Raw genomic sequence first — 27,848 nt, 5'->3', positions numbered from 1 at the left:
TAAATTATTAGTGTAGAAATAAAAAATATTAAAGCACATATTTATATAAAATACTTTATGAACTTTAACTTTACTTTGTCTTTACAAATATGATTTAAAAAAATATATTTGATAATAAAAGAAACATAAATCTCATTAAAACAAATCTATACCCATCTTAAGCTAAGAAACATACTCAGTAAAAAACTTGTATGAAACTTTATATATTCATTACAATTCTTTTAGCTCATAAATGATTGACTTAGAAGGATGAATTCAAAATGGATTGGAAACCAAGTATATTTCCTAGCTTAAGCAGTGCAGATACTCTAAACAAATAATTTAACAGTTATTTTCACCAAAAAAATCTGATTTAATAAAAAAAGACTATAATAATATAAATATAATTAAAATAGGTAATGTAGAATATAAGGTTTAAAATGTATTAATTAATTATCACGCCAGGAGTAATTAATTTATATATTCTCACATAAATAATAATAAAACATTTTTTTATTAAGTTTAGAAACTTTGCATTGAAAGAAAAATTTTGTAAATATTATTTTTCAATAATATAAGTATATTATACAAATATAGATTACCTACATACTTTAAAATAATACTATTAATAACACAAATCATTTCATTTTTAAAATAGAGGATCGATATTATGAAAGGATATATTTTTTCCTCCCTTTATTTTTTGAACTTTTTTTATCAGACTTTTTCGTTTCAATTTATTATTCCTTTACTACGTATTTATTATTATAATATAATATAGATTTTTTATGAGGATTTCTCAAGTTAAATACACCAATCAGAAATATTTAGTCTCTGGCAGATAAAGTTATAAAATAAGCTTACTGAACTTGCAATACATTTTATATAAAAATTGTTAACATTTAACATCTATATTAATTGAAGTTTTATTATGATACTATCTTTAAAATATTCTAGTGTTTTTTATTCTTATGAATATTCTTAAACAAGCTAGACTTTAACTTAAGATAGCAAAACATCTAATTTCAATAAATATAAAAATATTCGGTATAATTGTTTATTAACACCAAAAGTCTGTATTTTTCATAAATAATTGGAAAGAAGAAAATAATAATAGAAAAATTGGTTCCTGTTTCACAAGGATCAAATTATACAACATATTAAAATATATATGTATAAAAGTAAAAATTGAACTGTATAGATACCAAATTTATTAAGGGGTGCATAATTGATTAGTTGAACAGGGTATGCTCCTAATGAACACATGAATGATATTTTTTTAGAAGTTAGATCCATAAGACAATTTTTTCTATTGATATTTTGAAATATGAGCACAGTGCGCACATGTCAAACAACTAAATTCTAATTGACATCTAATTGACAAATTTGGTCTAATATTTTATATTATGCATTCTCTATTATTTGGTGATTGTGTAATAAAAATATAGATAATATTATTGATTTATTAATATCAAATGTATAAAATATACGATATCGTACATATAAGTTATGTAAAATTTAATATATTTTTTCTGGAATTTTAAAGTTTTTATCACTTCCAAACTAGTCTCAGGACGCTTTTTTAATATGCAAGTGAATAAAAATAATAATAATATATCATCCATAAAGGAGAATAAGAAATTGTTTTTTTTCTAAACCAGAGTTGTTGAAGTATAAATCAATATCTATAATGATTTGGTTTAAATGGGCCATTTTTTGGTAAACCCATATACTTGGCTTGTTCATCACTAAGTTCTGTAAGATGAGCATCAAATGTAGCCAGATGAAGACTTGCTACATACTCATCTAAAACCAAATGATAATATTAAAATTTTTTAATAAAATAATAATTAAATGATAATTTACCCATTTTTTTTGGCAATAAATAAACATCACTCTTGTAACGACCAATTGGAGCATTGAATAATTCCATTAAGGCTAGTATCTTAAAAAAAAAAAAAATATGAGCATTAAAATACACTATGTGCAATAAAAACAATGTGAATTTAACATTTACCTGAGTTGTACCAGTAATGGAAGTGACAAATGATGGAATGCTAGAACACGTATAATTTACATGATGACCACCAGCAAGTAAAATCATGGTTTTTCCATCAGGCCAACGAATGTGATCTACTTGTGAACGAACTTTTTCCCATTTTAGCTCTGGTGTGCGTAATGCAGCCTTTGTTGGAAATAAAAATAAATTAATATATATATTATTTAAATTCAGAAACTAATATTTGTAAATATTTAATAATAATATAGGTTATATATATTATATATTAATATATGAAATGTATGTTTAAGGCCATAAAGGTATATAATATAATATTTACTATCTAGCAACGGTATTTAAATTTATTATAACTTTTAGGTTCCATAAAAAAATGTTTAACGATTTAATATTAAATGTTTTATAAATAAATAAGTCAGTGTTTTTCTTTAATTTTTTTTTCCATAAATTATATTGGTATAATGAATATACTTACAATTTGCTTTTACATTATATTTTTTAACAAACTATATAATTATACATAAACGTATCAAAAAGATTATATATATATATATTATTCAATATTATAAAATGTTCAATGTAATTTATTCTGACATCTGTGAATATCAGATGGACAGTCAATGTAAACAAAAATATGGCCCAAATCTAATACATCATCAGAATGTGCTCAAGACAGTAGTAACAAAGTATAAAATAGAAATGACACTCAATTAGCTGATGGGGTTTTTGTTAATAGAGATTAGAAATTTAGTTCTCTGAGAAAAAAGTCTTTGCAAGGTAATAAATTTATTAATCCAAGTTTCTGAAATGTTATCTAAATACTACATTCAAGTTTGCAATAATTCAATTCAGCCATATCACAATGTTGTAGGCCTGGTAATAATGTCATTTTTATAATACTACGCACAGATTAGAAAATGTATGGTTATTTTTTATTATTATAACATAAATGGTATAATTTATGAATAATTAGTAATTATTTATAATTATATAGTCCCAAGATCAAATTTTCTTCTATCAAATATTTGAATAATTAAGTGTATTTCAAACAATTATTGACATCCATCATAAGAGATATTATTTTAAATGCTTTTTAATTTTAAATAATAAATATTTTTTAATATAAAATATTATGTATCAATGCATTTATATTTTAACAAATTAATAATCAAATGTATAAATAATAATTAATAATAAATACGATTCCAAAAATGTATCATTGCTTCAGGAAGTCAGGAATTCAGATATGTATAAAACTTCATTAGTTATCTCAATTTAAATTTTAAGATAAACAGCTGTAAAAATAACCATAGATATTTGTTAGTTTTCTAACTTGGATGTCTTCATATCACCTTATCAGAAATAGACGGATAACCAGTTTATCTTTAGTCGTGTTAATAACCAATACATCATGATACATGTGTCATGGTAATACGAAAGGTATTGATATTATTAAATATAACAAATTAGTAGGTAGTTAAGATAAAAAACATTTTTCTTATTCCCTAAGTAGTATATTATTGGAAATACATTAATTCGATAGTAGAAAATTTGGTGTTAAAATGTTTTTCTATAATAACTATTTATAAGCTTCAATATTTAAATTAAAATAATTAAAAACCAATACATTTCCTATGCTGTAAACGTAAAAACGACATCACTACTGCTCGAAGTGTAATTTGGCGGATGCACTAGCTCTGGATAGTTTTTATACTTTCATCTGCACACTGCACAGTTCAACGACGTCCTATCTTTGTATAATATGTTTACGATTACGTCATAACAATCACAATAATCGTGATGTGATTTGTCACTTGTTAGTTCATAAAATAATTATATAACCCAGAATTTAATAATTTAAGTACACAATGTTAATAAAGTCAATCGAGTTCAATCTGTGTTTAAATAAAATTTTTAAGAATTTTTCAATTGTCCTTTTTCCCTTGTTGTAGTCTATGCATAGCCGTTTTAATGTGATATGATTTTTTACTGTTAATTTTCTTTTATAATTTTATTGGTTATATAGTTCCCAAATCGTACTGCCTTTTATTGTTATCATTAACAGACACTTCTAGTTTTTTTCTTTATTTAAGTCCAAATGTGTAGATGGTTATTTAAGAACAGGAATATAGGAGAATCTATAATTTCCTCCTTCAGTCGTGTCATAGAACATAATAGAAACGTCAGCTATCGAAATCGCATTATTCAATATTCACTGATAAATATTTCATTTTGGTCTTGAAATTTTGCTGTATGCTCGGCATGATGTTGTAGCCGTAACCTCATTGTGAACTCTGATTAAAACATGTTCCATGATGACGCCGAATCTTCGCTGTCAACATCATACCGAATCTCCGGCAAAATGAAAACAAATCGACCAGCTGTTCGATCGTCGCTTCTATTATGTTCTATAGTTGTATCGTTGCCTGTTGGTTCTGTAAGTTTTTTTCCTTCGTGAATTTTGTCAGTCTTTTTTTTCAGATTCGTCATGGCTATCATGGCTAATACTTTTAGATCTGTGCCGATAAAAATCCTAGCCAACTTACTTCATATTATCATGGAATCAACTAGAATTTGTTCATTATTCCACAAATGTGCTCATAAAACGGATTTTAGTAATATTACTGTCATACTCTAAACATTTACTCTAACCTAACCTATGGTCAGTATGACGCATCGAATATGTAACATTTTCATTAAATTACAGTGAATAGGTATGTTCCTTTTCAAATTTTAAGAAATTCAATTAGAGAAATTAAATAAACATATTCTCTAATCTCTTACGTTAAATATTAAGAGTTCCGAAAACTTTTAGCTTCAAATATAAGTAACATAATAATTTATAACAATAAAAATATATCTATGAACTTGAATACTAGTTAAATATTTTTATATAGACTATTAAAAAAATTTGATGGTTATTTTTTTAAAATTAATTATTAAAACTACTATGATTCACAACCTGATTATAAATTGATATAGATCGAGTTTGTTTATCAATATAAAATACTAAAATTATTTTTATCTATTATACAATATACATAAATGTATAATTTTAATACAATATAATTTTGATGTGTAAGCTTTTTAAATTTTATTATTTGATGTACTTACTGATTGATTTATCAAACATAACAAAAATTGCACCATTTATATTCATTTTTCTAAAATTGTTAGTAAGCTTTTTTTTTAAGTTAAGTATACCTAATTTAAATATGTAAGTCAGTAGTTACTAAGGTAATATAGTTGAGATACTAAAAATACATAAGATGTTTTAAATAAAATTATTAGTTATAAACATATATTTATGGGATACTATATATAATATTTAAAATGTTTGACAAACCATCTATTTGTTAAAATATTTTATTAGTACACTTATAATGATGTATTTATTTGTTGTTGTATATGTCAGTTTTAAGAAATAAAAAAAAATCACAATTTAACATTTTTATTGCTATGAATAAGGAAGAATTTACATATATAACATATTAGAAAACAAAATTTTTTTAAGTATTATTACTTACCACATCAATTTCATTATGGCAATAACTCATGCAACACACAATACAACCGGACTTCATTTTATCCATGTGCTCTCGAACAACTACATTTTTATTACCAGTAGCTGTAATTACAATATCCACTTGCCGAATAACTTCATTAAGCTTAACAACTTTAAATCCATCCATACTGAAACAATAAAACAGAAAAACAGAAAAACTCATTAAAATCAGTCTCAGTTTTTTATTAGTCCATGTAAAATATAATCTTATAGTTTAAAATATATACAGGATTCATTTGTCCCAATAACTATTATCTATAGATAATATACCAAATGTATTTGGTTTTTAGCCTCTTTAAAAGTGTACTTTAATAGTAAATAGTACCATATTAAATCTTTATAAATTATAATTACATTGAATGAGTTTTATTCTATTGTAATTTTGTTTTGATACATTTTAAATTATTATTACGTATTTATATAATAATAATTAATATTAAAAATAAAAAAAAACCGTCAATACATACCATGCTTGCAAAGCACATATTGGATCAATTTCTGTGACATAAACTATACAACCAAGTCCCTTTAAAGATTGACAGCATCCTTTACCCACTTCTCCATAACCACATAATACAATTTGTTTTGCACCAAACATCAAATCGGTACATTTTTTTAAGCTATTTTAATATAAAATATAAACTTATAATAAAATTATAAGATACATTAATTAATTTAATTAATAACAAAAAACCAATTATATTCATACCTTACAATTACAGATTCCCTACAACTATAACGGTTATCAAATTTAGTTTTTGTCACACAATTATTGATATTAATAGCTGGCATTAAAAGTTTTTCTGCTTTCAACAATTTGTATAAACGATGAATACCAGTTGTACTCTCTTCAACTATCCCTAATACACATTCAAAAAAAATAAAAATTTGTTATTAAATTTGTTTATACTAATATATTTTTAATTACTATTTTTATAGAAGTTAGTTTTTAAAAATTTGAATCTAAAATTTTATTTATTTAAATACAATGGTAAATCCTAAGTGACCTAATTTAGAAAAGAGTTTTACTACATAATTTTAATGATCTGAAGAATAGATTTAAAGCATTGTTATAATAAATGTTTTAAGTTAACCATCAAAATAATTATTTTTCATTGATGATAACAATATTATATATACATTTCCTAGTTCATAACTTTTGATAAAAGATATTATTTTGAATGTTGATAAATATTAACTTGAGATTATTTTGTTTTGTAACTCAATTTTATTGCCAGCTGATAATATTTAAAAAAAAATATAAATTATTATATTTTTTTTTTCAGCGCACACATATTTAAAAACATTTTATCAACATTATTGTAAGTGTAACACTTTTTAATATTCCTTTCCGTATACAATAATATATTTTTGCTTTCAAATGAAGATATCATTTGCTCAGTCCAAGTTTAATAAATTGAAACTAGTGCACTCCCAGTTATCTTGAATTTTTTTATAGAATAAATCAGATTAAATTTATAGATTAATTTGGTATTTGTATGCATACAAAATAAATGTTTCTGATATTTATTATTATCAATAACAACATGTACTCTTTTCTAAATTTTCCACTATACTATATTTTAGACTAAAACTAGGTAAAGTAAATTAATTTTTTTTCAAATTTAATTAAGGACACTTATTCAATGACTATTCGATGATATCCTTTAATATTTTCATTTTAATTCAAAGTATAAAAATTAATATGGCAATATTATTTTGTTTAAATTTGTTAAAATAACAAAAAAAAAAAATCCTACTCAAATTTAAATTGATTCTAAAATCTACTGCAAACAAGGAATAAGGTTTTTATACTGGTTGTTGTGAGATAGAGAGACAGGTTGGTGAAATATCTTGCATACCAATAACTAAAAATGATAATAAATAATATTCTGATAACTAAAACAAACTAAATTAAATATTAGTTTTAATTAAAAATTCATAACACACACAACTTCTAATTTTTTTTTAAATAAATAATTATAACTATGATCTGCATGTAGATATTTACCAATTAAATTTTTAAAAATACTAGGATATTTTGCTTGACAAAAATTAGTTGCGTCTCCACCATCATCTAAAATCATGTTAGGTTTCCAATTCTTGCCTTCAAAACATTTTTCAATACACCACCAAAAATCATCAACAGATTCACCTCGCCATGCAAATATTGGAAATCCTAAAATTTAGTAACTGCATTAATAAAATAAAAAAATTATAGTTCTTCGTAATACTTTTGTAGATATTAGTTCACTATACATAAAGAAAACAAATAACATTAGCTACGTTTTAAAAGTTTTTAGTATTATTTGTTTGATTGTTGTTATTTCCTATTTCAGTTGTCAAAAATGCATGGTGATGTCATATAATGTACAATTTTTCGTAGTTTTATAATTACATTTGTGATATATTAAGTAGGCAATGTCACAGGAGGTCATAGGTATATTTATCATATTATATATACTTCATTATTGTTACTACCAAACAAAAATGTTTAACTCTGTTAATGTCATCACCCTATATTTAGTTCCTTAAGTATATTATACATTTAGTGTAAAAACAAGTATCAAAGAAAAAATATATTTTATAATAGATCTTTATGAAATTTAGTTTAATATTAAACAATTCAATTTCTTTATTAATAAAAAAAAACAAGCAGATAACAATTATCATTTTAAAACTGTTGTCATTTAATTGAAAAAAAAAAATGAAAACTTTCAGGGAAGTAGCATCATTAACAGCAATTTTGGATCACAAGGTACTACTTGATTATACTTGCTATGCATTTGCTCAATTATGCAATTTAAAATGTCATGCAAGTCTATTAAGAAACCATAAAGATGATATAAAAATGTTAAAAGAATATTACCAAATTATTATTTGACTTGTGTAAAATAAGTATAATTGCACTCTCCAATTAAAAATTTACATTGATATGTATAAATATGTTCAGTATGTTCACGTTAATTTCAAACTGTCTAGCAATTGAAAAGTTATTGTTATTTTTAAAGTTGGCTAAGTATTATCTATTTGTATAAAATAAATATATATTTATTAGTAGCAAATATTGATAGGAGGATAATAACCCTACCATAAAAAAAAATTGGAAAAATATTAACCACACATTTACGATACAAGGAATATGAAATATTATCCTGCATTAGCCTGGTACATAGGATATCAAGTACACAAAAAGCTATTTTTGATTAAAAATAAAATAATAATAATAATAATAATAATAATAATAAAAGTGTGTAAGAAATAAAACAGTTCAATAACATAACAGAATTAAAAATATTTGAAAAATACATAAAAATAATGGAACACATTTTGTAATAAGAAAATAACAATAAAGTTAATTAATTATTTAAAATAACTACGAGAAAAAAAATGTTTAAAGCTTTAAATAATAGTATTATGAATAAAGCAATTTAATAATAAATCAATAAATCAATATGAAATCAGCAAAATATAATTAATAATAAATTAACAATTTATCTTTTTAATTTCTAACAAATAAACATGTTACAAAATAATGGTTGTAAACTTTTGTACCAAGTATTGAAACTTATAAAAATATATGTTTATATACTCAGTTATAAATGAGAAGGAACCACTAATATTCATTATCAGAGGCATAGTAACATAACTTTTTTTTTTAATAAAGAAGAATTTATAGTTATTAAAAAGATATTCTTATGCAGAGTACATTAATTATCAGTTATAACACTCTTTAAATAAAAAATATCTAAATGATATAATTTAAAAACAATGATAGTTGAGTTATTTTTAGTAATTATAAGGGTTGTGATTACTAGTGGCCTAATCACTTAAACCTGAAAGGCATACTGTACACTCAAATTTCTCTTCTTTATCAACCTAATACTTCAAATGGGTAAAGGTATTAGCTGGTATATTTAGTAACTGCCATGATTCCTTCTCATTTGTTAAAGAGTATAGATACATAGTACATACATATTAAATTGATTTAAAAATAAACTATCCAATATATAATTTGTAATTAATACTTCATTAAATAAAAGACGCTTCTATTTTGCATACATTGAATGACAGTCCAAGTGAATACAAAGCCAAATTTTCTTAATATATAACCCATGGCAAAACTGATACCAAAAGGTTGTTTAGTATATAAGTTGTAAAGAGTGAAATAATTGTAGAACATGGACTGTGGGAGATTCGTGAACGCAGAACGATTTAAAAGGTAGTTTTAGAAATGAAGTTATTTCTTTGTGTTGAGAAATTTATACTTGTGATTGGAAAAGTTGTATAAATGGTTTGATTCGTAGAAGTACCAAATCTTTAACTAATAAAGATTTTGTAAAATATGCAACACCACTTCATCCAAAACGTCATACATTCACCAAACAGATATAAGATTGTACAGAGTTCACACTTCAGCATAGTATCTCATGTACCTCATTTTTCTCATATCAGTAATATAACTTGTGATGCCCATTATTACCTGCTTCTGCTAAAGCAGCACCAACTTCATTCTAAAAATAAATAAATGTTTAAAATATTCTTAAAATGTGATCACTTATAGTTATACATTTATGTAATGAATAACTACTTAGTTGAAATAAAGTTTTTATTAGTACCTGTGTTGAATAAATATTGCAAGCACACCATCTCAATTCAGCGCCTAGAGAACCTAATGTTTCAATTAATACCTATAAAATAATAAAAATAATATTCAATAATTGATAATTGTACAAAAAATATTTTATTTAACTAACAGCAGTTGGTGCAGTGATAGGTGTACATCCAATAATTTTGGCTCCTCGTAATGGCTTATTTTCCATCACCTGTTTCCTTAGAGACATTAAACCAGGCATTTCTATATGAACATTTTAAGCATTAATACATTACTAGCATAGAGTATACTTCTGCTATTCATTTTAATTGTCAATTTACTAATCTGTTAAATTACATACAATTTCGTCTATACAATTCAACAATAAATAAGTAATAATTATTTTAAAATTAAATATGATAAGATTTGGAAAAGTAGATATTATTTTTTTTATTATTTTGCAAAATAAGCTTTATAATAATAACAATTTGTAGAATATTTTATGACAGATTAAGTATTAAAAAATATAATATTACGAATTACATTGTTATTGGGGTTCAAGACTAATACACCTATCTTTTATCCTATCAATTAAGAATATAAAATTCTAATATTTATGGTACCAATAAGATATGAAATATAAAATTATATTTAAATTTGATAAATTGAGACTCTAATTTCAAATTTTGTCAAATCGTCACTTTTTACAAAATTTAAAAGTTAGTTTATATTTCATAACAAATTTAAACATGTTTTCAGATTTTTATAGCATTACTAGTTTTGATTGAATTGTATTACAGACACATGCATAGAATATACTTGATTTAAAAAATATACGAGTACATTGAAATCCTTAAAAACATAAAAATAAAATTTTGCTGAATTATAAAATTATAAATAATAAAGGTGTTCTATTATTTCCAATAATATTTTTTTAGTAGTTAACACGAGTAAGAATATTCTCAGTTAATATATAATATATAATATTTATATATATTTAAAAATATTAATTTATTTTGATATACAATATTAATAACTTTATTGAGGTAAGTTAGTGGTTCTCAAACATTTTTGGTTCATGTATTCCCAAATATAAAAATCATAATATGTTATCGTGATTCCCTTGAATAAATGAAACAAATTTTTTTTCACTGTATTTTACAGTAGCATCGTGGTAATCCAAACATAGACTAATCTGAAAATTTGTGTGTACATCGTCACCATTTTATTATTGTACTTATGTAGACCAAAAAAAAAAAATAATAATCATAACAATTATTACAACTGGAGAAATCATAGAAAACCAGTATCCAAAAAAAAAAAATTACTCAATATTTTAATAATAAAAGAGTATTTTTATAATTTAAAATAATAATAATAATTTAAATTAAATAAAAAAAAAAAAATGTTATCAATTATTATAATTATTGTACTCAAATAGTTTATATATAAATAAATAAAATAAATATGTAAGTTTAAATTTATTACAAGATAATTTTGTATCAAAATTATAGGTAATCCAAATGACCCCTTTCCCCCATTTTCCTTAGGATTACGCGACACTACTGTACTATGTTAGTGCCTATAGTGTATAAGTACAATATAAATTACTACCTAGCACCTCCCTTGTTAAGTACCTTACAGTTTAGGAAATACTGAACTAAGTGAAATGATTATTAAAAGTTCAGTGTTGATTATGTCAAATTATTAATAGACAAAAATATAACTATACTTTTAGTGAAAACTAAATTAATAGGGAACAGATTTTATTGTAATAAAAAAATCAATATATGTATCAATTTTTCTTGGAATATGGGATAAAAAATCCAAAATATGTAAATATTGAAAAAATGTATTAGGATTGAAAATTACTAAAAATAAATATTTTATAATTATAAATATTAAATAAAAGTAATACAAATGATGTAGGTATATAGAATTATGAATATTATTCCAGAACAAAGCAATGAGAAACAATATTGTTATAGGTTTTCAAATAAAAAATTATGACAGTTTGGTGGGAGAATACTTTTGTATTGGCTAAAAGACAGTTTCACATTAACATAATGGGGGCATAATTTTTATTCGCAATATCAGAAAGAATGTATTAGATTTTGAGAAATCCTTGTTAAATTTTTCCTATTAAAATATCTTTGTCAAAAATTACTAAAATATGTACTTATTTACCAAATATGTAAAAATATGAATTAATACCTTAAGATGTAAAATAAATTTGGATTTATTTCAATTAGAATGATCTAAATCGTACACATTTTTTATCAGATTTAAAATATCTCATTCCAATAAAAATATATATATACAATAAAATCCGTTCCCTATAAATTACTAATGTATGTCAGGTAATAAAATTAACAAAATGTATGTTTTTAAAATAATTATGACTCACAATTCACAGTAAATAAAGAAGACTATTATAAAGATGATAGGTTTACATTCTATAATAAAATTAGTTATTGCTTTCATATGTTGTGTGTAGTACATATTATATATAAATAATGATGGGCATATTAATATTTTATCCAAATTTATGAATTTGATTTGATAATTTGATTTCACTGTATAGTAATATACTACATAAGTAATAGTAATAAACCTACCATACTAAATTATTAAAATTTTTTGTATCATCACAACATTGAAGACACATTATTTATTATTGAACTGTAAAATGTTTATCTTTTAAAATATCTCAAATTACATAGCTAAAATTGTGTAACACATATCACAATACATCTATTGCTCTTAATTGGTGTCACCAAAAGATGTTATTAGCATAGAAAAATGGAAAATATTAATGGTTTATAAAAATTACACAATATAAAAATGTATTATTAAAAAATATAGGACAAAATATATTAAACTAAATTACTCATTATTAGTAGTCATAGATTATATGATGAAGATTTTTATTTGTATGTATGAATAAATCCACAAATATAAAATTAATTAATGTTAAAAAAATTGCAATTATTATTTCAACTAACATAAATATAAGTGTGTATTACCTTGTTCAGCAAATTCGATTTCACGTCTTCCAAAGTCTTTAAGTCTAATATCTTTAATGCAAAAATCACTAAATCCAGAACTATTTTGTTGTATTTTAGACCTAACTGGAGTATCATCTTCAGATAGACTTGCTGTAAAAATATATAATGTATTTAATTAAATAATTTGGTAAAGAAATATATTTTAATAACAATAAAATAATAACAAATAATTTAATAATTATGCTTCATTAAAAATAATAACTATAAAAAGTGAAATATCAATAATTGATTTTTTTTTAAATAAAAATTTTAATTGCAATAAGGAAAATTATTTCATTAAAAATAGCTGATTTGATACCTATACAAAAATATTAGAAACAGCATTGGAGAACATATGTATTAACAAACAGAATAGAAAATGTAGTAAAATAAAAGAAAATGTCATCATATTACTTATTTTCTCTCTGATTCATAGAGTATTACACAGAAAATTTGTTAAGCAAGTTTAATCTTTTGTTATTAACATGGAATAAGATCTTAGTTTGTGGTTGTTAACTTTAATATTTGAGTGAATTGACTTTTTAATTATTATCAAACTTTAAGTTAAAAACATTATCAGATTTATCAGTTTTAGGATATTTTAGTTTTTTTAAGACATTTTTTAATTGTAATATTATACATATTCATATTTTGAAAAATAAACTAAAATACTAAATATTGCAAAAAAGCCACTGTTTAAACATACATAATGTTCTCAATTTAAGTTTAATAATAGGTCAATTAACATTAAAGTTAGCATAATATTGGTTCTACTGAACTCAAAATTATTGAAATTTTTATCTGTTGTTTACTAGTGTTATTGCTATTGTAAGTAAAATATAAATATTTTTTAATTTGAGTATTTTAACACAATTTTTTTAAAGGTAATTTTAAATGAGTAGGTAATATAGTCATAAACATTATTTACAACACATAAATACAATAAACTTTAATTGAAGTATCTAGGTACCTATCAGATATTTTTTTTTATAATTCATCAATGTATTACTTGCTTATCCAGAACATTTATGTTTATTACTACCTGATTAACTACTAGGTATTACATATTTTAAACATGGAATAAAATTATACCTAAAATATATTATATATTAATAATATTAATGGTGGTAAATATTTAAAAAAAATTGTTAACTAATCAAAATTTAACAATTTTATGACAGAATGTATGTAAAACTGATGAAATCCATCTAATTTCTACCAATAGATAATAAAAAAGTATTAAGCCATAGAAAATTCTTACCGGAACTACATGAATCTGTTGAACATGTAGACACAGACCTAGGTCTGTAACTCTTGTAGGGCATTTTTGCAGCAGTGATTTTCTAAAAATAAAATAAGATTTAAACACTAAACTAAAAACTATAGAATGAACCAAACATAATTTAATTCTTACTTCATTACTGGCGTCCGATGATGTGAATGAAACTTCTTTGCCGTTTAAAGACATATTCACGATTTTGACTAAATTACTTAACCTTAAGGGAAGATTTTACTATTAAAATCGTAATTATCAGTAGATAGCTGCCATTGATATTAGTGAAATTAGAATAGTGTATTTTTACAAAACGTTTAAAAACCTTATTAAAATAATAGAAAAAAAGCCTTGACAGAGCGTTGCAAATTAACAAATTATTATTCAAATGTTGTGCTAATTGATCGGGCGGAAGACAATAATTGCTCTATTGTTGGTATTTTTTTTAGTTTTCGTTTGGCTAAACGAGGCAACACAATAAGAAAAACAATATTATTATTATTAAACCATCGACGACGCGTGCTTCCCCCTCTGAATACTCGAACCGTCTGCTTAAATAAATTGAATAGTAGTTGAAATATTTTGCAAAGATGGTAGTGGGCACACGTTTTGTATGTAGTGTAAATTACTTTAATAAAATTATATTACTCTACTCAACTACTGACGTCCCCCCTTCCAACTGTAAAACGAAAATATTACTGATTAAACATTTTTCACATTCGCATAAAACATACACACACAAAATATGTTACGACGGACACGATCCTAATTTGCAATCGACGGTCGAGTGATATTAATGACATAAAATAATTAAGTAGACACGCACAGACTACAGCTCTTCTAAGGTAAGACCCGACCAGTCGACCAGAAATCACCAGATTTAAATGATAGGTACATTCAACATTGAAACGAAAAGTCAATAAATTATAAATGTTGTGTAAAAAATGTTGACGAATACAGAGAACATTGATCTCTCCGAATCGGTGTTTGGTCACCACTGAGACGTGGCCAAGTGATATGAACGTGATGACGACTTATCACCCAAAGCTTTATACCATCCCAACACTACTATAACCATGAAAAGCTATCGCCCATTCTGAATAGTGGTTTTACGTTAAGAAAAACTTGCTGAATAATACCTATCGATTACTGAAATGAAAGTCGAATAAGTTTAATGTAATCGAAATGCTATAAGCCTATAACCAAACAGTTCATAATTAAAAGTATCCGATTAGTGACAATTTATTACGTCCCATTAAGAAGGAAATAAACTAATAATACATAGTAATATTAATAACTTATATAAGTTTAAGTTAAAAGTAACAACGGAATAGGTAAAACTATCGAAGTACCGAATATGTTGGACCTAACAAATCGATATTAATGTTATCCTTATCACTTATCAATCAAACAGATCGATAGTATAAAATGATAGCACCCATTACCCGACTAATGAGTTTTTATACAGTTTTACGTCTTTCTCACCTCGTTAGCATACGCTTTTCACTTGCGCGTTATCAGTACCGGCCTGGTTGGACCACGTAAATATTTGTGCGGCGTCGGGTCCGAATAATAGATGGGGTTTTGTGCGGAAACAAAAATCACTATGCAACTTCCATGTTTTGATCGAGCGTGTTAAATATTATTATCGCACGCCCAACCACTTTTTTTTCATCGTCTCGTCCCAGAAATTTTCAGGAATTCTACAGTCCATAATAGGTGAGTACTTCATGCTCGTTAAATATTATTATCGTTGTTTTTATATAGGTATATTGTACTTGTAGATTGACACATTTTACACCTATACATATATCACGCCAATCTGCAGTTTATAAATTTACTCGCTAAGGACTTGTAGAGCCTTTTTATAAATATAATTATATATATTTTTTTATAGTTAGTGTTGTGTTCTATAACTAGTAGTGCAATCATAGGGAAAATTTTAAGGATTACAAATTTACAACTCCTTTTTAATTTGACTTTTCTATCATAAAAATGGCGTTTACAGTAATAATTTAGAATAAAAAAAAAAATAAGAATGATCTTAACAGTTTATGGAAGTTAATAATGTAAATATTAATCAAGCTACAATGGTAAAATGTATAAGTATGTTCTAATTTGCTTATCTAGAAACAATTTTCCAAAACGCAAATCAAAATAATATATCCCCAATCAACTGGGAGGAAAATTAAGAATTACATTTTTATTCTATTCTATTCACTTTATAGAACAATTAAAATCTAGATAGACATTTTCTTGAACAAATTTTCTTCAGGCGAAACAAAAATTATCAAAATAGAAATAATAATATCCGAGGAAACTTAGAGGACTTAAAAGTTATTTATAGTTACATAATAACTAATTTATTTAACATTATCAAATAACAGTATCTAATTATTGTATTACAAGCTTAAAAATAAATTAACTTATGTTATAGGATAATTATAATATAAGAGTTAGTACATTTAAATCTCCAACAACAGAAATAACAGAATAACAGCGTTTTTTTCTGTTATTCGGTAATTTCTTAATTGTTACGAATACATATTAAATACTACAAATCAGGACTTACAGAATTAATCTTCATGAAAATATACATGCTAAAATGTATGTAATTATGCAACTATAATTATATTAATATGCACAAAAAATTGTTAAACTTTGTATATATGTAAATATGCAACTAAAATTCCTACGTTAAAAATATAAAATAATTAATTAATTAAGTGCCTTTGGAAATACACAAATAAAAATTGAAATAAAAACTATGTTTACATTTTTAGTGTATAATTAAAATGAGCTCATTAGTTTATAAAAATAATTAGGTAATGTAAACAAGATTATTCAAAATATGACAGATGGGACTGACATTAAGGTGCATAATTAATTAATGATGACTGGTCATCTTACAATATGTTGTTTTAAAGAAAAAAACTTGGAAGTTTCTTGTCCAGTAACTTGTTTTGGTATGATTACTGTCAATTATAATTGAACTAGTATTTGTGCCTACATATAAATTATGTTAACAATAAAATTATTAAATATTTTACTGCTTTTAAATGAAAAAAAAGATGTGCAAGTGGGTATCACTCTGCTGTATAGTAGAGGTGGAGAGTAGGTCACTATAATGGATGTGTTTAATTTGAATGCAATGACAGGTATCATTGTATACGAAAAACGATTCTGAACGGAGATGATTTTTCAATCAATGATAATTAGGATATATTATATTATTACCTATATTTAAATTGTAATATATTGTTATTTTACGCGATTTCGTAATAAATTAAATTTCATACGCTCATAAAATTTTTTCTTCATTGACAATAGAAATTTTTCTTACAATTATTTAAAAAAAAAACTTATGGAGAACCTTCTATTGAATTTTTCAACCTTAGGTATAAATCATAAAAATGTTATTAATTTTCAACTTCGAATTTTCGCGATTTTGACAATTGCGTAAACATTTGAACTTTAAAGTTTAAATGCTTATAAACAAAAATTGTGAGTAACGATTTTTGATTTTTTTTTTTTAGTACGATAAGTATAACTTATAATAAACTTTTTATTAAATTTTAAAGATTTTTTTGAATACCAAATTTTTTTTATAGGCATTTCATAAAAAAAACTTAGAAAAATCGAAAATTTCAACTGTCAATAAATAACTTTAAAAAAGTAATCGTAGATAGATAACGCTAATATGAACATTTTAAGTATTTACAATGATTCATTTTTGAGTTACAGCAAAATAAAAAAATTGATTTTGAAACTGGTTATGCGTAAAAATTCCCGTTTTCCATTACTTTTTTAGGATTTTCCTGACACTTTTGAAAACTACTGAAATTTTTTTACTTTTGATCCCCAAATTAACAACTAGATGAATTTTCCTTTTCAAATTGGGGCTGAAATTAAAAATCAAATCACTATTAATACTCCATCCAAAACATGATGACAGACACAAAAAAAACCACACACATCATTGTAAAATCAATACATTCATCAATTCGTTTAGAATCTAAAATAATAATAAAACTATTAAATTTTAGATACCAAATGTTTCTAATAAATATGTACAAAAAACAATGTTATCATAAAAATGTCAGTACAATATGTAAATTAAATTTTTTTTGTATTTTTAAATTTGTTACTACTAAAACATTGTTTCTATGTTACTTGTTTATTAAATTGAAATAGGTATACTAATTCAATAAGTCCAAAGCCTTACTTATTTTACTGAAGAGATTTTATTTCACATTATATCAATTATAAATGAAGGCACCTTTGAAATATTATAGAACTATACTGGTTTGGATACTCAAAACAGACCCCAGAACTTCAATATTGATCCTTTAATGGTATTTTATGAAACTTAGAAAATTCAAAAATAAAACAAAATTTAAGTTATTTTTTTTATAAAATATATAGGTACATTATCTTGTGATATGATGTAATTAATTTTATAATTGGTATTAAAATAAAAATATATGTTTCATACTTAGCAAAATAGTGCTTCTAGTTTTTTATGTTTTATTGATGACATAAACAACTTTGTTGTTAAAAAAAACTAATAATTAATTTTAAAAATGTTATTATATTTATCCTTATATTTTTTACATAACACTCAACATTTGTAGTGTTTCAACAGAATTATTTAAAATTTTAGAATAGTTTGTATTGATATGATATTATGTATTGTATGAACAAGTTTTTAAACAAAAAATACAGTATTTATTTTTTATTTTTTAAGATTTATTATGTTACCTGATTTATTGAACAAATATTTTATTTTTGTTCTAAGTGTAAATAGTAGAGTATATAATGAGTTAATAATAAGTAATTCAGTGTTGTTGATAATAGTTATATGCTATGCATGTTATGTGTGTATGTGTACATACATTTGTTTTTATTTTATTAATATTTCAAATTTATAGGCTTAAAAATCTCTGTAAAAATGTATAGTGATAATTCATCAAATAACCCTAATTAAATAATTAAAACAAAAGGAAGTAAAATTATTGAAAAAATTTAAGAATTAAAATATTTGAAATGAAGGCATTTACTAATAAAGTGAGCCATTTATTCACAAGAATGATTAATAAATTTAAAGTTTTTCAAGTACTTCTTGTAAAATAAGAGCTCTTCAGCACAAGCAAATATTTAAAAAAAGATATAAAACATATTGCAACTATTTTAAACTTTTTTGTTCTAATTCATTTCTAATCTAATAAATTTGCATACATTTTCAATAAATAAAATGTATGCATGCATATATTTTAACTATTAGTGTAAAAAGTGCAGTCTTTAATTACTACATTCATCCAGAATGTAAATCAATATATGATACATTCAATTTATTGTTATTAAAAATTTGTAAATTGATAAATTATAAGAATTAGTTTGTCCTTGATATATTTATAAATATAGCGGATTTTTCTTTCATTTTTACGTTTTAGGATTTTTGTTTGTAATCTTTATGAATTATAATAATTAGAAATTACTAGTAAAATTTTTTTTTGCATTTTCTACTTATTTAATGGTTATTGCACATTTTTACAAAATTCTAAATGTAACGGATTGAACTAAAGCAAAATTTAATAAAAATGTATAAAATAAAATTTATCAAGCAGAAAAATTAAAAAAGTTCTAGACATAATTTGAAGATGGTAATGTTGCAATTTTTAGTGATAACAATAAAGAAAATAGAGTATTAATTTCATATTTCAAAGCAGAATAATTATTTGAGTATTTCGATACATAAAAATTGAATTTAGGTCGAGTAGAATATGAGTTATAAGTATTTAAAGTTTTGATGCACGGAGTGTTGTGGACGGGGTTATCCCGCAAAATATTTGTCCACTACTCCGCTTGTCTAAACTTTAAATACTTATAACTCATATACTCTATGCTTTCATTCAAAAAAGTAAAAAAATTAAAAAAATTAAAAGATCAAAATATTTAAAAATATAATTTTTTAGTAAAAACGTCGTTTTTCAACAACTTGAAACTATGTAAAAAAATGTTTTCAAAAACATGAATACTTTTTGAAATAACGAGTGTTTTATGTTAAAAGAATTACCCTGTATATATAGTTACTTCAAATATGACTCAACCACTTTGGTTGAAGTTTAACCATTGTTCTCTGTATTTAAAAATAAGTCGACGGAAAATGTTACAGCTTCATTGAAGAAAAATTAGAAATGATTAATTTGGTGATTCATTTTAGTAATAAAAAAAATGTAAAAGATATATTAATTTATAAATTTATAATAACTTTTTTTACAATATTTAAATCATTATTAAAACAAATGTAATTGGTGATTAAATTTATATCCGTTATTACATCAATTAGTATTATTCTAGTATTAAATGTAATGTTAAACTTTATGTTTATAAGTATTTAAGTTGGTTTCATTTTTTGTTATAAATAAATAAGAACAAGTTTAAGGTTTTAAAATAACATAATTTGAACAAGACAAATTTGAAATAGAGAACTAAACAAATAATATCACAATTATAAATAAACCTATACAAAAACCTGTATAACCTTGATAATATTATCAAAACAATCCAAAAATGCATGAAAATTATTTACTTTATTCTTTAAATCATATTTAATTTTAGGTATCATTAACAGTTTCAAACATTTATTATTTTTAATAAATGATTTCAGATATTATTGATAATGCTCTTGCTGTTAATGCTACCATTCTTTCAATTATTACATGGTTTGGATGTTTCTAAATTTGTTCCAAAAGTATCTGCTGATATTTCACCTTGCAAAAGTTGTAAAATATTAGTTCAATCTTTTGAAAAGGTAAAAAATGCATAAACCATCATTTTGTATGTATACATGTAAAATGAAAGTGTATTTTTAGGGCCTCGAAAAAACTAAAAATGGTCACTTTGGTGGTGGAAATACGGCATGGGAGGAGAAAAATCTATTGACTTATTCCAAAAGTGAAGTAAGATTTGTAGAAATCCATGATTCATTATGCACTGAAATATCTCAAGACCAAGATATGGTAAAATAAATAATTACCTATATTTTTGATTAATTTCCAAAGTACAGCTTATTTTTTTATAGTGTTTTCATTTATCAAGTGAATATGAACATCATTTAAAAGAATGGTGGACAGATGGCCGTCAAGAAGATTTATACCAGTGGTTTTGTGTTGACAAGTTAAAAGTGTGTTGCCCGCCAAAACATTATGGTCCTGATTGTTTACCATGTACCGGTTATCCAGATGTTTGTAATTCTCATGGAACTTGTAAGGTAATAATGTTCTTATTGGCCTTTGTTAATTAATAAATATTAGTATTGTTAATGAAATATATTCATTAACCTCAGGGTGATGGAACTCGAAAAGGCAATGGGTCATGCAAATGTAAAAATGGTTATGAAGGTACCAACTGTGATCATTGTGCAAATAATTATTTTATGACACAGAAAAATAATACCTTTACTTGTGAAAAATGTCATAAATCTTGTAAAGATAGCTGTAAAAATTCCGGACCAAAAGGTTAGATTATACATAAATATATTTTATACATATAAATAATATTATAATAATATAATTATATTACTTAAATTGTACAAATTATAATATTGATTAATTTTAACTTTTTTTTAAATTTAAATTTATAAATTATGATTTTTTGTTAGTCAGTGACAAAACACCTTAAACAAATTTGTGTTTAGCTTTGTGGCATCTTAATAGTTAATATTTAATTTGAATAAATTTCAAACATTGTCAGGCGACAATATATACCTCTTCTTTTATATTAACTATGCTAATTTTTCTAGAAAGCAGATTATAGCATTTTAATTATTTATTGTCACCAAAGTTTACTCATATTGTTCAAACTATAATTTATTGTTAATTAATTAACTTCAAATTATCTATAGCAGGGGTGGCCAACATGGCAACATGATTATGTATGCAAGCCACATATATTAATGCAATTATATCTAGAGCCAAATTATCTAATCTGTATTTTTACACCACAAAATTAATAAAGATAGCTAACATCTGATAAACATATAAAATTACGAAATATGAAATTATAAAATAATAATAACAAAAATATATTTTTTTTTTATAAATGTATGCAAAAAAAATTAAAATTTTGGTTTTTGTAAATAAGACCGCAAGCTGCATACGTTGATGAAGAGAGCCACAATTTGGTCACCCCTGATCTATAGTATAGTACCAAAAAAATTTTATTTTGGAATGACTAATATAATTTTCAATAATAAATACCTACCACATACAATATAATATTTTTTTTACCAGTTCCCCTATTATAATTAACATTACAGCATACTCCTAAAGTAAATCAGTAAAATATATCTATTGTACAATGCTTATTTATCATACTGAATTAAAATCAACATATTAATTATTTGATAAAGCTATTTAAATATAAAAATATTTTTATTTTACATCCTTAAAAAATTACTCACAATTTAGGGCTATTTCTATATTAAGGTGATTCTTATTTTTCAACTTTTAAATCTTTGATTCAGCATTCTTTTAATTATTATTATAATAGTAGATTAACCTAAAATTTAATTTTTTTAAATGATATCTTCTTTTTATCATTAATTACTTTTAATTCATTTCAATGAATAAACCAACTTTCTAAGATAATAAATACCAAGTTTTTAAAAATATTTTTGAACATTTTCAATTTCCGATGTTATTTGCATGCATAATCTGTAATATAATTTAGTCATTTCTGAGGTAATTTAAATTATACTTGGCTCAAAAATGATAAAATTTATTTCACACCTTACGCTTGCAAATAATACTTACAGTGTATTTTTGTATAATAGTTGTAAGTAAATTATTTTAGTCTATACATTTTGTTATTATCTGTTTCAACACTTTTTAAGTTTACTATTTGCTGGTGTAATAAATTATTAATTTGCCCTAATCATATAAAATACTGTATTGTATTGTATTGCTATAGTTATTCCTTTATTTTTTTTCATAGATTTAAAAGATATTAGGCTATTGTACAGTTATTTACATGCTTTATTGAAAATAATGTTATTTTAATTTACTACAATATCAATGGTAACCATCATCATAGTTAAAATTGGGATAGTAATTGTACACCTCAGAGGTAGCCAAAATATGGCTCACATTATAGATTCATGAAGCTCATATTTAATCATAAGATACATAACATTTTTATAATATATATATTAATATGACTTTTTTCATTTTGTTTCTTCCATATTTATTATTATATTGGACGGTGTGCTAGTCATTTTTCACTAGCCATCTCTGTCATTTATACTTAATGCAATTATTCAAGTCATATAATATCTATTAATTTTTTCTTAAATTTATAAATTAGATCAAACTTTTTTATTAAATATTCAAACTAGTCACAAAATTTAAATGATATCTTAATTTGATGATTATTACTAAAAATAAATAAGGTAGTTATAGGTTATTTATTTAATTTATTGATTAAAATTTAAAGAATTATTTTAATTTAAGTTATAATTTGTAATATATTTATTTGTATATACAGGTTGTAATGAATGTAAAGATGGATGGGTGTACATGGGTGAAGGCGAAGGTTGTGTAGATGTTGACGAGTGTTTGGAACAAGATGTTTGTACTTCACAACAATTTTGTGTTAATAATGATGGCTCGTATTCTTGTTTGAGTAAGTACCAAAATGTAGGCTTATTTATTTTTATATATTTAATTTTAATTTATACATCTGCAGGTTGTGATCCATCGTGTACAGATTGTTATGGCGATGGAAATGATATGTGCTATAATTGTGCTGCAGGATACATCATGAGAGACAAAAAATGCATAGGTATATAATATTATTTTTTTTAAATTTTGTATTTTAAAATTGATTAATGATTATGAGTTATGCATGTTAAAGAATCACAATACTTAATTCAGCATGTATAATACTTTAATGCTTTAGTAATGATTGTTTGCACGATTTTTACATTGTAGATGCTAATGAAGGTTATGAAGTTGAAGAGAAAACTGAGTAAGTTGTGTTTTAGTTCTTTTAGGTCAATAGGTTAATAGCTTAGTTTTTTCTTATTATGGTCAGTGTTTTTGTAAAAGCTTTTAAATAATTCCAACTTCCATTTGAATATTTAGTAGAAATAATTTATAAATAAATAAATATTTTTTCATATAAATAATTTAATATTAAACTAATTATAAATTTTATTTAACAATATACATTAAACTGAATTCAACTCTACTTAAACTATATTCACAAATTCACTACTTTAATTTAATTTGCGATACTGATTTAAGAATTGTGAATAACTTATAGTATAATATTTTAACTGAATATTTTAATAAAACATCACCTAATTATAATGCATCATTTATGCCAAAATACAAAAATAAGTTAATTGATTTTCATGTATATAAATATAAGATTATTCATTAATGATTATGTCTCTTAAAGTTTTGTACAATTGAATTATTTTTTTTCTTTTACTTGGCTATTTGATCCTAATTATATGGGCTCCTCTTTTTTTACTCATACCAACTAAAATAGTTCTCTTTTTTACATTTTTTATTTCCATTTCTTCTTCTCTCTCTCTTTTGATGATATTTTTCATAGCCATTTTCATTGTTTCTGAGTTAACTCTTCTCATAAAATGACTGAAACACTGATTTATTCTTTAATTTTGTCTACAATTGGTGGCACTCCTATACAAAAAGAGTAGGAATCCCTAATAAATCCACATTTAATTCTTCCCCCTATCATCTTACATATCTATCAAAGTATTCTCATCTCTACATTAACACCCTCTATTTTGTTTTACCTACTGTCCAATATTGTTGGTCTCACAACTTCTTTATTATTTTTAACTTTTAACAGCATCATTTTGTCACACAAAATGCTTGACACTTCACTCCACTCAATACATCATTACATAATATTATTTCTAACATTATATTCAAAAACCACCTATCTTACTTGAATCTAGGAATTACACTACTTTATCTCTCACATTAATTACATACCTTACTCCATCAACTTCTCAATTACATCCTCTAAAATAATATATATTTTATAATTTAATTATTTTGTGTACAACATATCTCTATAATTATAAAGTGTTGAACAATTAATGTTTTATATTTATTAGTATATTCATAGAATTCTTAATTAAAATTATATTTTTTTCAATTCAAATTTATGTGATTTAGGTCTTCAATTCACATAAAAAAATTTTTAATTAAATTATATTTCTGTACTTAATTATAAAAGATTTTTACTCTAATAAATTAAAACCATTTCTTATTCATATTCATTTCTATTTTATATTTCAAGATTTATTATCTTTATGTTGAGATTTGTTTTATAGAAAAAACTACTTTATTAATGACTGTTAACCACCTAATTAATTATAATAATTTGTAACCATTTTTAAAAAATATTTTATTACTTATAGTATTCACTTTTATTAGATATTTCATTTTTGTTGGTTATCATACATTTTATTAATCTTGTAATAATTTTTATTTCATATAATTTTTTTCAACAATATGTTAAAATATTATTATTCTGTTTTAGTGGACACCAAATGGAAGAGCTCTGATCAATCTCGTTATCTAACATATGGTGGTTTAGGAATAGCAACAATAATTATTTTCAGAATGAATACAACTATAGCAAGTATTGTTGGAGCATTTATAGCAGTTTACATTATGGTGGCTGAGTATATAATGAATGAATTATATAAGTAACGAAATAGATATTAATGTCTTAAGCAATATTTTCTTCCATTATCTGTATTAAAAATTATATAGTTAGTAGTTTTCAATGTTTGTCCAATTCTTTCTCCACTGAAAAATTGATTTTGCATTGTAATATTGCAGTTTATTTATTGATTAAAATATATTTTTTTTAAATAATGATTAATTATTAAATAGCATTAAGAAAATACCGAAATTATTTACAAAAGCCTGACTAATTTATATATATAAAAAATAATTTCCCATTATGTATTTATTAGATTAATTTATTCAAAAATTACTACCATAGACAAAAAACTCAATTATAAATTATACTTTAATAATTTAAGTAAAATGTTATCATTTTTTTTAAAATATACAATATACATTTATACACATAAAATAATCCAAAGATTAATATATTTAATTGTTTTTGAATGTTATGGTTTAAATTTTACAAAATTAAAAAAAAAAATCATAAAATTTTTGCTATTATCTATTGAATACACACTATAACAATCATTGCTCTCCATATTTTACAAATTTTAATTAAATGATTAAATTAGAATAAAATGATATAGTAGTGTATCATAGATTTTACTGTTTTAATTAAAACAGTAATAGTATTAAGTATTTGTATTACACTATTATCATAAACAATTTGGCCAACTAAGAATTTGGACTGTTTAATTACAATATATAAAATAGCATGGAGAGCAAATTTTTTAGTCAAGTGTATTTAATACTAAAAGGCAACATCAATTTTTATCTAAAATGCAACCTATCAATACTGAAATAAATATTATCTTACTAATAGAAAGACAATGATCCAATAATTAGATTTACCTTTTAATTTGTATATCTAAAAACATATTTGCCAATACTATTTTTTCTATTCAAATTGTTTACTTAAATTAAATATTTTATAATTATATATATTTTATCATTTTATTTTGCTTATTAATTGTTAACTGTACAATTTATATATTATTTAAATTTATTAGATAAATCTATTTACTTTGTGATATTTTTTGTCCTTAAAATTATAGTATTATAAAAAATTATTTTTTAAGCAAATGAGGCTGACTAGTATTATTTAAATAATTTCTTAAAAAAAAAAAAAATTATAACGCTTTAGAATTTGTGATGATCACCTAATCTAGTACAGTTTTACTACACCAATTTTTTGAATTATTGTTTTGCCCTATTGTAATTAAATAAAACAAAAAAAAAAATGTATAAAATTCTATAAATTGTGTACTTGCTTAATCCATCATATCCATTTATCCTGTATTAAAATAAAAAATAAGCAATGTGCAATAGAGCATTGTTTATTTACATGTCAATTATCCACAATGAACCTTTGTAGTTTATATTTATCAAATACATTTATAATCTAATTTTAACAATACATATTTTACTTTTTAATTTTATGCTGATATATTGTACATATACATTAGTTCTATTTTAAATTATATTATACATTCAAATTCTTATTCATTGTTTGCTCTCCTTTGGTCTTAATTAGTGTGATTTATTGAGAATTCCCTCAATACAGTTATTTAAAATGTAAATACCTAGATATAATCGATTCATACTTTTTCCAATATTGCCTGAGAATGTATTAAT

The 27,848-nt window shown here is 23.2% G+C and overlaps 2 protein-coding genes across 3 annotated transcripts; one reads left to right on the top strand and one right to left on the bottom strand.

The window, feature by feature from the left end:
• Positions 1-645: 645 nt before the first annotated feature.
• LOC113559019 (S-adenosylhomocysteine hydrolase-like protein 1) lies at positions 646-15,507 on the bottom strand. Its single transcript, XM_026964610.2, has 13 exons — positions 14,617-15,507; positions 14,464-14,545; positions 13,182-13,313; positions 10,319-10,419; positions 10,181-10,252; positions 10,045-10,075; positions 7,573-7,740; positions 6,271-6,421; positions 6,029-6,181; positions 5,524-5,689; positions 1,997-2,164; positions 1,846-1,924; positions 646-1,785 (listed from the first exon to the last, which is right to left on the bottom strand). The coding sequence occupies exons 1-13, from the start codon at positions 14,668-14,670 to the stop codon at positions 1,658-1,660; spliced, it is 1,485 nt and encodes a 494-aa protein (XP_026820411.1). The 5' UTR covers positions 14,671-15,507; the 3' UTR covers positions 646-1,657.
• A 399-nt stretch (positions 15,508-15,906) lies between these two features.
• Positions 15,907-26,307, top strand: LOC113559020 (cysteine-rich with EGF-like domain protein 2). Of its 2 annotated transcripts, XM_026964613.1 has the most exons (9): positions 15,909-16,194; positions 21,146-21,289; positions 21,351-21,497; positions 21,560-21,748; positions 21,824-21,995; positions 24,022-24,159; positions 24,223-24,318; positions 24,468-24,504; positions 26,059-26,221. In XM_026964613.1, exons 2-9 carry the CDS (start codon positions 21,158-21,160, stop codon positions 26,081-26,083), a joined length of 936 nt encoding a protein of 311 aa, XP_026820414.1. In that variant the 5' UTR covers positions 15,909-16,194; positions 21,146-21,157; the 3' UTR covers positions 26,084-26,221. The 2 variants fall into 2 exon arrangements, with proteins under 2 accessions (XP_026820413.1, XP_026820414.1); XM_026964612.2 differs by lacking the exon at positions 24,468-24,504 and having other exon boundaries at positions 15,907-16,194; positions 26,059-26,307.
• The last annotated feature ends 1,541 nt before the right edge of the window (positions 26,308-27,848 follow it).

Source organism: Rhopalosiphum maidis, chromosome 3 (assembly GCF_003676215.2).
Source record: "Rhopalosiphum maidis isolate BTI-1 chromosome 3, ASM367621v3, whole genome shotgun sequence".
Lineage (NCBI taxonomy): Eukaryota > Metazoa > Arthropoda > Insecta > Hemiptera > Aphididae > Rhopalosiphum > Rhopalosiphum maidis.
This window is presented reverse-complemented; position numbering and strand designations above follow the sequence as displayed.